Here is a 15269-nt window from a genome sequence, read left to right as displayed (position 1 = left end):
AGAGAAAAAAGATTATAGTTGAATTGTAGATGCATCATTATTAAAACTCATACAGTAAAATGCTTTGATCCTGCACCCTTTACACATTCCTAAATAACCATTTCACAATGCGTGTCATGCAATTGATGGATAAACTATTGATGGATAATATTTAAAATAACAGTATATGCTGTAATGATGTGTTGGCTATACATTTATTCCTTTGCATGTTCTCCCTCCCGATCGATGGACATCCTCTGATCTATGAGTATCAGAATCTAGAAGATTTCTGTGCGTTGTTAAAGTGTAATTGTGTCAATTCAGACGGCCAATGAGTGCGACTACAATAATCGGTGCAGATTACTTCACAATGATCAACAATATGCCCGTATTCTGCTTCCTCCTTTTAAGAATATTGTTTTAAATCAAAAAGGCAGTTTGCAGCTAGAGGTAATGCGTTGCTACACACACCAATAAGACAAGCATAGAAACACAACATACACAGAAACACCAAGAACATGGTTTCTAAAACTCTGTGTGCATAGTTTTCCGATGTGCAATAGTCGTAATAAACGGTCACAGCAGATAACAAAACCACCAGAGACTTCAGAACAAATATAACATAATTAAAAGTCAAAGCACACAGCGCACTCTCCTCTGATTCAATGTTGATCCAACCCTCACGTAGCCAGTCTGGAGAGCAATACTGATAAAATCGCAACAACACATTTTGTAGCCGTAGTAGATTCTCATCGTTCTGTGCACGTAATATTTCCTTCTTTGGCTTTGTTGTTAGAAAACAGCTTTAAAACAGGGGTTCTGGTAAAAGATGTGTGTGTGTGTGTGTGTGTGTGTGTGTGTGTGTGTGTGTGTGTGTGTGTGTGTGTCAGTTGGAATGCAGAGGTCTTTCTTGCCTCTGACTTTTGACCTCAGGTTCCTTGGCTAACCTCCACACCCTGACCTGTTTTAATCCACACTCCCCTGAAACAGATCAGACAGGACAAGGAAGACAAGGTACATTCTCAATAGAATTTAAACACTTTGTCCACACCACCTTTGGCACAAAACGTGTAAATATCTACTTTTCCTGCTGATATTTCTATTTAGTTTATCCCCCCCCCCTCCCAGGCCTAATTAAAGTGATTTAGCCGTGTCCTGCTGTGACTACTTTAAAGCCTGTTTACCCTTTGTAACCTCTTTACAATTGTAACAAAATATGCCTACCAGCAACCCTTAAACTCACAAACTAACAGGTTATATCTTGTTTCTTTAATAGTACTGGGGATATCTATGTACTGGATTATTTATTTTCTGGGAGCCCAGAAACCTCACAGTGACTCTGGCATATTACCGCTTCCGACCAAGAGACAGAGCGGCAGCTGGGATTGGCTGCACCGATCCTTCTGTGAGCTGAAGGTGTGTTTGTGCCTCTGTTACTCAACATTATGACTAATATAATTGTTTTGAATGTACCTAACAGTTAGTCTATTGTACACAATCTTTATTCCCTCAAATGAGTCCACTGTGACTACCCACTATACTTCACAAATCTGATTAACGTGGAGTAATGTAGCTCAAATGTAAGACAAGAGCGTTAGCTTCATTATTATTCTTTCTGACTTGTTCTAATATGAAAAAGAAACCGAATGAATCATTAACAAGCAAAAATATCAAGGGATCCTTTCTATTTCATGATGAACCACCACAGGCATGACACAGTCTGGTGATAGTGAATACAATGCCTGCTCTCATACTATGTTTTTGCCAACGTGTTGGCTGATTAATGCTGGATAAAGTGTTGTCTTGGTCCCAATCTGTCTCACTCAGATTTTTTAGAAGCCAGTGGGTACACTGTCTGCACATACAAACTTTATCTTAAATCCAAACCTAAAAGTCCATCAGCAGTGGTACGTAGGAGTTGTGTCTGTATGTGTGCGTATATGAACATGAATCATGCGTGAACATGATTTTGTGCATGTGTGGGCAAAAACAACATTGAATCACTTCATGGGTCACGTTGCTGACATGAAATGGGTAAAAATCCCCCTTTGGACAAGCGTTACAATTTATTGCTAATTAATGACCTCAAAAAAGACACCAGGGAAAAGCCAGAGCCAAAGACTCCTACTCACTCCTGTCACTAAATCACCAGCACAAACAGAACAACAACAGAGAGGTGAAATCAGAGATGGATTTATAGTCAGTGCCGTTTCAGCTGTTGGACAAGTAATATTAGCACAGTGTCAAGCTGCATTCCCCTGAGAGCAAAACACTGTGGACAGTGTGATATTCAGTCAAGACAACACTAAAAAGCTGTTTGTGCCTATTCATCAATTGCATATAAAACAGTCTCTGCTGGCCAACAGGTTAGACACAGTGTATTTTGTTTTTCTTTAACATTGACCTTAACAGTTTGAAAGATCACTGCTACCTTATTTTCATTATATATCATTTTTATTATAAGTGAGCATGTTCTATAGCATAAAGTATATGATTGGCACCATTATGTATGTTTCTTGTCATCAGCTAATTATATTAAAAGGCCAAAACCAACAATCAATTGATCCAACACACACTGCCCGTGTAGCCAAAGCCCGAAAACCTGTCCAAAATCTATATACAGCACATCAGTGAGCCACACTTTTGCACTGCATATCATGTTCCGTAATTACTTTCGATGCATGCACTGTAATTTTCTTGAGTCAATCCCACATACACCGTCCTGCTGCTGTACATACTCACTAGCCCACCAAAGGTGTGTTAATCTGCTGCTAAAAAAAATGCTCCCAAAATGCCCCATTTACTCCCATTTGAGAAAGATTTGCTAAATTATTTAGCCTTTTCTAAAAGTTAAATTATATATATTTAGCATTTAAGTAGGAATGAATGGGCTCGGGCTGAGTGCCAGAGACAGGGTAGGGAAGTCTGAAAGTATCAAGACAGATGGACTAACACATTGTCGGGGTAAGTCTTTTTGTGGGATTTGTCTACAATGAGAAGACTAAAGATTAGCACCAGCTTTATCCTTTAATTCCACTGTAATACACCAAAATATATCCTCACACAGTATGCTACCCCTTCTGTGCTTTTAATTGTCAGCCAAAACTCTGCAACTGGCAGAAAGAATGGTTATGTCTAATTGAATCAATATGTGAGGTCCGTGTGGTTTCTCTGCTTAGCACTAACAAGACATTTCAGTTGACCAGTGTGCGCCCTTCCTATTGTGTAAACACCACACCACGGGTTCCTGTCAATGACCCATGAAGTCACTTACACAGTGTAAATCTCACCTTCACAAAATGCTCTGTTTCCCCTCATAATAGCAATTACAGTTGAATAAATGCGAGCGAGAGGCCACAGAGCCTAACAAGAATGTGAATGAATGGGTACCAGCAAGTACCAGTGTTTTCATAGCACCACGGTCGCATATTTTCCCGATGTTTGACGGCGCTGCCCCTGGCATGCCACAGTGCAGGTTGTCTCAGTGTGGGGTTGTCAGGGCTGTGTCAGGTGTCCACTGGGGAGCTGAAGGCTGCAGAGCACACAAGCGTCAGCTGCCTCATTTACTGCCACTAATTTACTGGAAGTGGGCTGTGTGGGCGGCACGGGGGGTATGGTATGTGTTTGCTTTACACATGTCTGCATGTGTGTGTTTGAGTGTGTGTGCCGTGGCCTGCAAGCATGTGTTCCTGCGTGATTAACCACAATAGGTTTATTATTGTCATTACTGTAGCAGGAAGTTTAGTAAAGTGGGTTTTTTACAACATTTCAGTTTTAGTAATGATAGATTGTACAATTACCAACAGAAAAAGTTGTCTGGGTGTAAAGCAATGTTTGATGTTCCGATCTGTGTCGAAACTAACAAGTAGGGCTGGGTGTTGTTTGAAATTATTATATACTTGAGTTTAACTACGTCTAAACACAAGCAGCCATTCAGTTTTTATGTATGGTTCTTTCTGACCGTATCAAATATATTATATATCATGTTGTTCCAGCTCTCCGTTACTGTTTATGTTTACTTTGAGGAAAACATTCAAACCCAAGACTCCATGTTTTCTACGGCTTTACCATTTCATCAAATGGAAATGTTCTGCATGTGTTGCTCGTCATTTTAAAACATGTTTCTCACAAATCCAGCCCAACATATTTGGTATCTTTGGACATTTTGAGAACCCCAACAGAATTATAAATAATATTCTGACTGTTTGAATAAAGTTTGACTGCACTGCATGATTAGTATATATTTGGTGTCAGCTTTTGGTACTTGACAGATTTCGAGGCTACGGACACATTTTGGTTGGTACTGAATAAAAAGCATTGAGGTTCAATACACAGCTCTAGATACAAATAATATTTTGTTTTTCAGTAATGGACCCTACATTGTGTACAGCTGTGTGCACATGTCTTTATGTGTGAGTGAGTTAGTCAGAAATGTTAAGCAAACCATTGGCATGTGGCTCTTGCACAACAAATCCCAGCAGTCCACTATGCCTCTCTCAACCCCACCGCCACCCTCTCATCTCCAGCCCCCCTCCTGCACTGCAGCTGCACTATGTTTGTGTGTGTGCGTGTGTGTGAGAGAGTGTGAGTGTGTGTGTGTGACCACCCATGGTCTGTGCTGGCCAAGGATTAGGGGGCTCAGGCTAACCCAAACCTTTTTCTCCACCACTTAAGGCAAATGGCTAAATTGGTGCAGATGGCTTATGGTCAGGTAAGCTGACGGCTCCGGCACTAGACGTATAAGGTAACTGTGTGTGATAGAGGGAAGACAGACATAGAGTGTGTGTGTGTGTGTGGGTGTGGGTGTGGGTGTGTGTGTGTGTGTGTGTGTGTACGTCTGTCCAGGGCCTTTGGAGATGTTATCTGGAGCTCATTTCTGTTTTTTGACTGGCATGAATGTGCTCTTTCTGCCCTGCACTTATAAAAGAATTTATTCTCCATGCTCCGTCGACCCCCGAGTGCACGTGTGCAGGGAAACGTGGGAAACAATTTCATTTTCGCCTACTCCTTGAGGAAAGGTCTAACCCCCCCCACTCCTCATACTTTCTTCCCCGCATCCCCTTTCCACATTTTAATAGTTTCCATATGTCAAACTTCAAGTGTGTCAACAGGAAGTGATGCGATGACTTGGTGTAATGATGCGTTGGAACATTTCCTGCAGAAGATGTATATTAGCGTCCAGATGTTGGAATTAACAGCCATTTCAAAAGAAAACAAATCCTGATGAAATTGGGTGACATTTGAAAATGTAACATGTACTGACATCTTGTAAAATGCTAAAAGCCAAAAGTGAAATCCATATGAAATTGGTGAACTAGTTAGTTAGTTGTTAGGCTAATGATTTTTACCGTACACACTGTGCACGGTAAAATCACAAACACACACACAAAGAGAACGCCAGCTGAGGCCTTGTTCTCTAACTCAACCTTGAGTCATGAGATATGTTCTGTGTGGGGTGATGTTGGCTTAAAGAGAGTGAGAAAAGTGGATATGTACACACACACAGTCAGACACACATTTGTCTTTGTTTACAATAGTAAGCCAAAGCAACAGGCTTCTGGTTTCAGGCAGTGTCTGGTGGGATTTAGTGCAGGGCCCCTGGAGCATAAACTGTTGACTGGCCCTTGGAATCCATCACCGGATGAGAGAAAAACACTTAACTTGTCTGACCGTAAGCCTCTTCCTCCCAACAGGCAAACTAACGGGTCATCACCAAACTTCACTTCTTACGTCATTCTTACAGGTAGTCCAGCCTGCTACTTAGTGCATAACTAGAAAACAAGCATATTTGACTTGTTGTATGATGTTGTAGGACATACAGCATAGTTAAATACAGGATAATTTAATCCAGATAGGGGAGAACAACGGCTCACACTAAAAACACACCGACTGCCTCATCAATCCATCGTCCATTAAAGGTTATTCCGACAAAAACCTTATTACGTTACCAAGTAGCTCCACAAGTGGTTTTAAAGTATGGGATAGAAAGTTTGGAAATGGATGACAAAACATGGGAATGTTGTATTTACATTATTCTACTCCCGTCTTATTAAACTGATAAAGAGACTAAATGTGTCACTTGTTTCCGCTCACCACTGTGTGTCTTATGGACCAGAGTTAATGGGGATAAGTCTTATGATCCCAACTGCATCAACAATGCTAGCCTGTGGATTAGCCGCCAACATTTTTAGGAGAAAGCAGAGAGTGGGTTAACAACACAGAGGGATTAGACTGTCCTTTGTAGAAGACTGGTGGCCCCATAGCAGTCCTGTGGCAGACACCCAGCTTATTGACTTACGAGAAGGACCGGTGGGCGAGACCTTGCTGGGTCACAGTTTTGTGACAAACTAAAGAATGCTCTTGACTGTTTGCTTTAGAGGGCACTGCATTTAGCTAGTCAGTGGAGCATTGACAGTTGGGTAACCCAACTGTAAACACATTTTGTGTACGTGTACAGTTTCACATGCCACAATAAGATATTTAGATTTTAAAAAATTCCTTCCACTGAGGACAAAGATGATTATTTGGTCGAGATACACAGGTGTACATTGTCTGAGGTAATGTATCTGCAAGGTCAACATGAATAAAAACACACATTGAAAACAAATTTTAACACATGCTGAAGTCCTATGTTATTAATCAATTAAAACCCTAAATCACAACCTTGAATAAGTGTTGCCTAAATTGCACCTGGATTTACAATAATAATAATAATAAATTCCTGTGTGCATGTTTCAGCATCTATAAATGTGTATATGTGTGTGTGTGTGTGTGTGTGTGTGTGTGTGTGTGTGTGTGTGTGTGTGTGTGTGTGTGCATTTAGTATGTTTGTTCATTCTGTGATTTATGGAGGTTCATTATCAGCGGGCTGCAGGGGTGTTTCCAGATGCCTGCATAATCCAGTCATCCTTAAGATTTACAGTCAACAAGTGCCATCAGCCTGCAACTATTCCCTGCGCTTGTTACTGTCTACTTATGTAATAGATGTGCGTTACAGTTCATTGAATTTGTGCATGCCTTTAGCACTACCAACATGTACTCGTTAGCAACAAACACAGCAGAGCGATGTTTTCATGTTGGATGAAAAACTACGATTCATTTAAGTTTTGAAAAAGTACCAAAAGTAGTATGTTGTCATAAAAACAAACCGAGAGAGTTGCCGTTGAGCACAGGGGTGTCACAGATTTATGTGACGTTTGACTTCCACAAAGATGCTTAAACAGAAATCGTTTTCTGTGAAACAATTAAGCAGATCATAGCTCAAGTCAATTTGAGAAGATGTTCAGTATGCACACCGAGTCAGGCTGATACATGTGGATAAGTTTCATGATGCCATGTTTTGGTTTTGTTTTGTCAAGTTTCTGATGATGGTCTGCCAACTATAAAAAAAATCGAATATATTTGTTTTATATTTATTCTGTATTTCCTTCTCTCTACTGTTCTTGGAGGGCTTCATGCATGGGCTTTAGCCTTGAAACGACAGGAAAAACAAGATTTCCTTGTGGGGGATGAGGAGAAGTTCATTTTCCTCATCCTGTTCCAAACACAAGCCTTTTCTTTTTTCATACCCTCTTTTTTTTTAAACCCCAGCAGGTCTGTGTTTGTCTCCTTGTTACAGCTGTGCTCACCAGAGGAGTGACCTTGGGGACAATGACACCACACAAAGCAGCTAGCGCGGCCATGACCAGAGCGACTACTGGCACCCCTTGTCTGACTGAATGGCGGTTGGCTTCATAGCTCACTGACTCATTATGGCCTACTGCAGTGTTCAAGCCAAATATGTGGGTGGAATGTAGGCAAACTAATTATGCCTGCTGCACATGGTGTTGACTTTTGACCTAGGACGGGAATGACAGAGAGTGGGAGCAAATGTATTAATAAATAAAAAGAAGTGAAAGTAGAAATATATTGAGCCTTTTATCTGTGTGGGACATTGAGAAGGTGTGGTTTGGATAAAGGATGTTTGGGGACTGTTAGGCTGCCAAACCGGAACACAGAGGAAGGACAGAGCAGAGATCTGCCAGTGACCTTAGCACGCAAACCACAGCACTTCTATTGTCCACCAAACTACAGACAGATAAAGAGCTATGAACATACATAACCAACTGATAGGGAATAAACGCTGACATTCTGAAATAAAAATATCTCTCAATCAATCATCTCCCCAAAAATATTCCTTGAATCCAAACATGACTCATGTGACTGGAAATCTGTTACTTTCAGAATTCGAGAAAACAACAACCACCGACGACGGAGAAGACAGACGTTGTGTTTGGATCGCTGTAGCCGCTCAGACAGAATACAGATCCAAACAAAGGGTCAAAGGTTGCCCTGTTATGGAGTGTTTACCAAAGACGATGAGGGCAGCACCTTCCCCATCACTATACAGTGTATGCATGACATGTAAAACACCCCTGTGCTAAATTTAACAGACGGCGATGGTCTGTGTCTTTTTCAGTAGCTGAGGTCTGTAGGGGATTCGGAGTATATCTTGCTGCTGGGAACCCTCCGTGCTGAGGGTGACTGATGTGTTGTTTCCGACTGTAACATTTAGAGGAAGGTGGTCAGGGGTCAGCAGCCTCCACCCACCTCTTTGGCTTGGCACATCCTTTGCAGCCACAGAGCTCTAAAAATAGAGTCACATAACAAATGGCTTTTACACCACGCATAACTTCAGTTTACCGCCGCAGATTACACTTATAAAGCCAAATTAATAAAAGCTAATACTGCTGTTAGTGAGAGAATATAATTAGAGTTGAAACAATCGATTAACCAATTAGTTGATTGCGGAAAAAAACTAATATCGTCATCACAATTGTATTTTTTCCTCGCTAAAAAACCTCCCAAATATTAATAACATTTCAGAAGTGTGAATGTTTTCTATTTTTCTTTGCTTTATGTGTAAACTGACCGTTTGGTTAGTTGGACAAAACTAGACATTTGACAGCCTCACCTTGAGCTTTTGCCGTTTTCTCTATTTTTTTTACTTTCATTCAAACAATTAAATCGAGAAAATAATCCGCAGATTAAATCGCTAATGAAAACAATCACCAATTGCAGCCCCTAAATATAATATATAGCCAAATCAATGATACAAGTCTATACAACACATAAAAGCCACCTGTTGCAACACAACAATGCAAGCCAAATAACATTGCAAGACACCTGCTACACTAAGCAAGTAATAGAAACCTGCCAACAAAAACACTCTGGGGCAAAGAATAGCAGTTCCACCATAAGAAAAAAACACCTGCTGTGGCACAACATCCGCTAAATGTTAGCCCCACATTCGATGCAAGAATAACAGCCACCTGCTGAAGAGTAACAATAGCCACCAGCTAAGCTAAGCAAAGAGCCAAGAATCTATTCTCTTGAACCCAATGCCTTATCCACAACAGTGAGTGAATGACACTGCCAAGTGAATGTCCACTCATCAAAAACGTACACAGCCACATACCACCATACTTCACATTCATCAATGTTACAGAAAAGACAAAAGATCACAAGAATGTGCTCCGTACAATCACACCAAAGAGTCGGGGAGAGTAAGAACACATCCTCAGCAAGACATGAGATGCGACACGTCTTCCCTCCTGACTTTCTATACTAACAGTTCTCTGAGGTTTTAATGCCTACATACACATCCGGCTTCGTGAGGCTTATACCAGTAATAGTAGTCTTAAATAAATGTCTTTATTTTTGGTCAAGAGGAAATAATTCCTGTGTTTTCACTGGAAAAGGTAAGAGTAATTAACACTATAGAATTAGCCGAAGATCAACTGATAATAATAATAATAATAAAGTCACTGTACTCCTTAAAAAAAGACTAATTTAGTCTTCCTCTACTGACCTTCTGCATGAATATATTTATCTTGGTACTTTATATACAGTATCAAGGTTTTAGGTAATACGGAAAAAGGTCCACATACTACTACTTTGTTTTGACTACTTGGATCTCTCCTATTAAATAACAGGAGTGTGTACAGTATCAATTTCTGTGCTGCTGTTACCTATAAAACGTGTTGCCCTCACCATCGACATGCCAAAAAGATACATGTTGTTTGCTGTCCTGTGTAAACTTGCAAATACCTTCTTGTAATGATGGATGTCAAGACACGTTCAAGGCAACACAAACAAATGCTGGTGAATGTCAGTGATTTACTATCTGGCATGTTTCTTATTTTCATGTTTCATACATTTATTATATATAAACATTAGCCTGGATTGAGGCTTTTTTTGAACACACTGTATACAGCACAAGGTTTGTTTTCAGTGAATGATTGAATTGTTTAGATGTGTGTATTCACTATACACATTAAATCCTATTATTCTGAAGCTTGTAATGTTTAGCCTTTGTCAACACTGTCGGAGAGGTATTGTTTACATGTTTGGGGCTGTTGGTTGTCGTGGTGGATTTGTTGTATTGTGCGCAGTCCCGGTAATTCAGTCAACCCAGATGTAATCTACCCAGGGGATAATCTATAAAAGCTGTCCGGGGTACAATTTAATGCTTAACATTAAGAGAAATTATGTGATTATTTCCCATTATAACATTAGATTACAATAACATAACAAGGAAATAAAGGTTAGACATGCACTCAGGGAACATTTTACAGTGAAATAATGACTCGACATACTAACTAACCTGTTATTTAGAACAGAGTAGTATTTTTATACATTTGATACAGAGAACAAATGATAATAATTATTCTGTGCTTGAATAATCTATTATATTATCATCTTGTAAAACACACTCATCCTCTTCACAACTGCCTTGTGTTTACATCATTTAAAAGATTTGTATTGTCTAGCTAAAAAGATTAAGTGGGCGTCCCAACACTTAAAGTTTGAAAGGACTCAACAGTCCCTTTAACTATTGACCACTGAAAATCCGCTTCATGAAGTCATCATCCCTGTGGCCTCAATCAATCACCCCGCAGGGCCTCCACTGTAAAAAGCCTCCTATTAGGCTCAGTGAAAGCACTGTTTACCCAAGCTTAGTGAGTTACCTTGGGTTACTGCAGGAGTGGAGGTTGTGAAAACAGTTGGCCACAGACATTATACATCACACATCATAGAGCATGTTGCTCTGTGTCTCAAAAAGTAACCGTCAAACATGGGGGAAATATTGCTTGAGAGTTGTGACGTTCAGCAAAGCGAGATAGATAATTCAAGAATGTGAGACGTCCTTTTCCTCAAGGAATTCTGACGTTTCCACAGGTTGCAATGTTTTGTTCTAGCTAGATAAGACAACTGTTGTGCATCAGAAACATCCTGTTCGGCATATAGGGTTATCCTATTATGCATCACTACATGATGACATGAAGCGTCTCAAAGCAGTTAAAATCTGTTGTTTTTTTCCCCCCATTCAAAACAATTGTAAAAGCTTGCTTGAGTGCTCAGTCAACTGGCTACTGGCCTTGTTCACTTTGCCCTCTTTCTGAAGGCAATAGCAAAGGAAGGCTGACAAAGTGAGCAAACAGGGGAAGTTGCACGTCTCACTTGAAGCGTGTCCCCCCCCCTCGCTCCCCCCTGCCCTGGCTTTTCACCTCTAGAGCTCCATTCTGACCCCTTTTGTTGGGGCGAAGAGGGCCAGATCTTTGGAACCAGCTAATTATAGAGTTTTAACGTCTGCTCTGCTAAGGCCTGAGTGCTGGGGGACGTTCCTAAACATGGGGGATTCACTACGAGTGTGTGCCCTCTATGTTTGCTGTTTTTATTTAAACTTTTGTACCACTATGTCCCAAGAGAAAAAAGTTAGTTTTATTGGAGATAAGTCGTTTAACAGTAGCTCTATGCTTAACTTAACTGGGATTACCGCCCTGCGGTTGTATGCCTCCGCAGGTCAAGTTGCAGTTCACATCTACAGTACGTCTGTCCAAAATGTCATCACTTCATTTTATCCTAGTCGACATTTGTGTGAAATTGTCATAATTAGCATATGAATTTTTGAGTTATAGAGAAAAACATGTTTTTTGAGATCACATTGACTTTGACCTTGACCTTTGATCCCCAAAATTGAATCAGTTCATCCTCGAGTCCAAATGGAAGTTTATTGGCAAATCTTAAGAAATTCCCTCCATGCGTTTCTGAGATATGGCGTTCATAAGAATGTGATGAATGTGAGGTCAGTGACCTTGACCTTTGACCATAAAAATCTAATCAGTTCGTCTTTGTGTCCACGTGGACGGTTGTGCCAAATTTTAAGAAATTCCCTCAAGGCGTTCCTGCGATATCGCGTTTACGATAATGGGACGTACAGATGCAACATAATGGCTCCAGACAGTCGTCGGCACGGAGGCAGTAAAACGATACAAATGAGACACACCGAAAGCAAAACAGCTGCAGATGTTTCGAGGTATTAAAATCATGAAAATGTATTTAGTTGTCTGGTTTTATTAAGTTTATAATTCCTATAGATCTGGGATAGTTTGAACAACTTGAAATATTGCAAGAATAACATTCATACTTTTTTTAAAATGGAGACAAACAAACCGTCAAGCCGTTTCAGTTTAGATAGAAAACTAAAAGGATAAAGGAAAGGAAGCCAAAAAGGAACTAAAGCTGATGGTGAGGCATGATAGTAGTAGATGGTGTGTGTCTGTGTGTGTGCATGTGTGTGTGTGTGTGTGTGTGTGTGTGTGTGTGTGTGTGTGTGTGTGTGTGTGTGTGTGGGGTGTCTTAATCTGTATCTAAGCAAACATGATGTTGATAGTGGTGGTATGAACCGTGCAATCTTTCCAGATGTGTCATCTCATGAGCTGCTGATTATAGTTTAGATATATATTGGCATGATATAAAGCTCCTGACTTACCCCACTCTTAGGTTTTGCTCCAAGGGCTGGTGTAGGTCCTGAGGTGGATGCAGCAGGAAGGTGTGGATGTGGAGGGTTTTGTGATGCCGCTGGCACAGATCCTAAATCAACCTCCTGCACACGCAAAAGACAAAGATGACAATGTAGGCATTACATTGTTGTGCGAAGAGCAGTGTTTTCCTCAGTATTTCTTGAAAGAAGATCAAGAGCATAGTTTTATAAATGCAAAGCATCTACACAGTTCAACAGTAGATGAATGACACCCCGTGTCCATAGACATTGTTCTGCCTCATAATGGTTCATATGGGACAGATAGGATTACTGTAGGTGAGGAAAAACATGAATGAATGAATGAATGAATGAAAATTTTCTGGTTCCATTTGGTGAAAAAACATTAAGTTGTTTTAACTGCAGCCAAATCTAGCAAGGTAACATGCAGGCGTGTACCAGGAGTTGTCGTCGATGGAAGGTCGGCGTGCTGTCCATAGAGGAGGTGGCACTGAGGGCATTCTCAATTTCCTGGTCCAGCTGGTCCAGCTTCATCAGCAGCAATACCATCGAGTCCAGACGAGCATGCTCACACTGAATAAACAGACAAATGATAGAAAGAAATATTAACATTGCACTGAGCTCATAAATGTAGTAGAGACACTGAATCTCAATAGGCCAGCACATTGCATGTCAACTCTGCCCCCATCAGTGTGTGAATGAGAGGCACATAGTAAAGCTATTTGTCTGTTAAGGTAGAAAAGCACCATATAAATGCAGTCCATTTATATGGTCCACTAGGAAATGCTGAAAGCCAATGGTAGTGTACTGTGAGGTCGGAACGCATGGACACGTTTTTGACATGCAAACGATGACATTTGCTTTGCAGCCCATTGAACTGTTCAGTGTAGGGACGACTTACTCTAAACTGTCAAAAGGGAAATTACCTGAACATACTTAAAAAACAGATACTCATTTATGTCTTTGTGTTTTGTGTTGAATGCAATTATCTAACCACTAATAACTAGATAAATCAGTAATTAAGATTCTATTTGCTAGTCATTCCAGTTCAGGCTACATTTAGTTGAGAAACCTCAGGGATAGCTGCTTTCTGAGACCCTTTTCTTCCAATGATCTCTATCATTTAATCCGTAATTAAGAAAAATACAGGCAACAGGCAGGAGAACATTGCCAAATTTAACCAAGTGGGCAGAGTATTATCTACAGTAGTTTGATTCAATAGAGAAACAAAACGGAGGACGCAGACTAGTTGGTTTGGAAGTATTCTAACTAGCTCATCTCAACCCACCCTTGGTTTTACTTTCATCTACATCAAGGGCTCCCAAGTGAATTTGATCTGTGATTTATCATCATATTACAAAATACTAATAAAATTCTCTAAGACAATTCATGTCAAACTGACCCTTCATGCCAGAAGAATTGAGCTCTATTCTTAAAACTATCCTTCTTCCTTGCTCCTTACTTTAATAATATAACCGTCTTAAAATAGTCCTGGTTGTTTCCTCTGCATTTTCCACACACCCTGTGCATTTAATGTTTATCTCTTTTGTATCATTCTCCCCTTATTTCTCTAATCTGCAGTGTTTATTTCTCCGTTCCAATAACAAGTCTCACACTGACCTCAGGTGGTGCGTTTCCAGTAAGACAAGCTAAATGACGTGCAATCCAGCCCACCTCCACACTCCACATACCACTCTGTCCTTGTTTGCTATGTCTCAATCCTGTTTTGTTTGATGCAATATTAAGCCTCGTCTCAAATCCCTTTCTGGTGTTCTTAACACAGTAGGTTTTCATTTCCTTCTGCCTGTCTTATATCCTGGCTCTGGGTGTGGCTCTCTGTCTCAACTTCTCTACCAAGAAGAACCCCAAGAAATGGCATCCCACAGTTAACTCATTAGACCACACAAATCTTGTTACAATCTCCACTAACAAACCCTGTTAAACACTTTATGAGGGTGAGCTCATAGGACACACAGCCACTGTGATGGTTGGTGCAAAGGTATAGAGGATTGTTAACAATGAGACCTGGTTTTCATTTGCGTTGTATGTTATTTAAATATTTATTTTTGGGGCTTTTTGCCTTTATGGATAGAACAGCCATAGAGAAACAGGAAAGTGGGAGACAGAGGGGATGCAAAGGGCTGCAGAGTCGGACTTGAACCCGGGCCACTGCAAAAGGACTCAGCCTTAGTACATGGGCTGCCCACTCCAGTTAAGCTACCGGGGCACCCATGCTTTGTCTGTTCTTAGATGTGATAAATCAGAGTGAAATCTTATTGTTTCATGTAGGATAAAGTAAATACTAAACATATCCTGCGACGTGGCTCAATCTTGTTTTAGTTAACTTTACAATGGGCGTGTGCAGATGACAACATTCATACGAGCTGTGACTAATGCTAATGTGTGTGAGGTCGACAGGTTTATGGATCCTAGATAGAATCTGCATCACAATAAACATGCTCCAGCT

The 15269-nt window shown here is 40.5% G+C and overlaps 1 protein-coding gene across 4 annotated transcripts in view; it reads right to left on the bottom strand.

Moving 5' to 3' along the window:
• Positions 1-15269, bottom strand: part of dlc1 (DLC1 Rho GTPase activating protein) — an 83921-nt gene that overhangs the window by 56427 nt on the left and 12225 nt on the right. For all 4 annotated transcript variants that reach the window (XM_029444383.1, XM_029444140.1, XM_029444222.1 and 1 more), the window contains exons 3-4: positions 13241-13375; positions 12794-12907 (exon numbers count right to left, since the gene is read on the bottom strand). In XM_029444383.1, the coding sequence (XP_029300243.1) occupies positions 12794-12907; positions 13241-13375 (249 nt within the window). The remainder of the gene's footprint in view (positions 1-12793; positions 12908-13240; positions 13376-15269) is intronic.

The sequence above is a fragment of the Cottoperca gobio genome, chromosome 1 (genome assembly GCF_900634415.1).
Source record: "Cottoperca gobio chromosome 1, fCotGob3.1, whole genome shotgun sequence".
NCBI lineage: Eukaryota > Metazoa > Chordata > Actinopteri > Perciformes > Bovichtidae > Cottoperca > Cottoperca gobio.
This window is presented reverse-complemented; position numbering and strand designations above follow the sequence as displayed.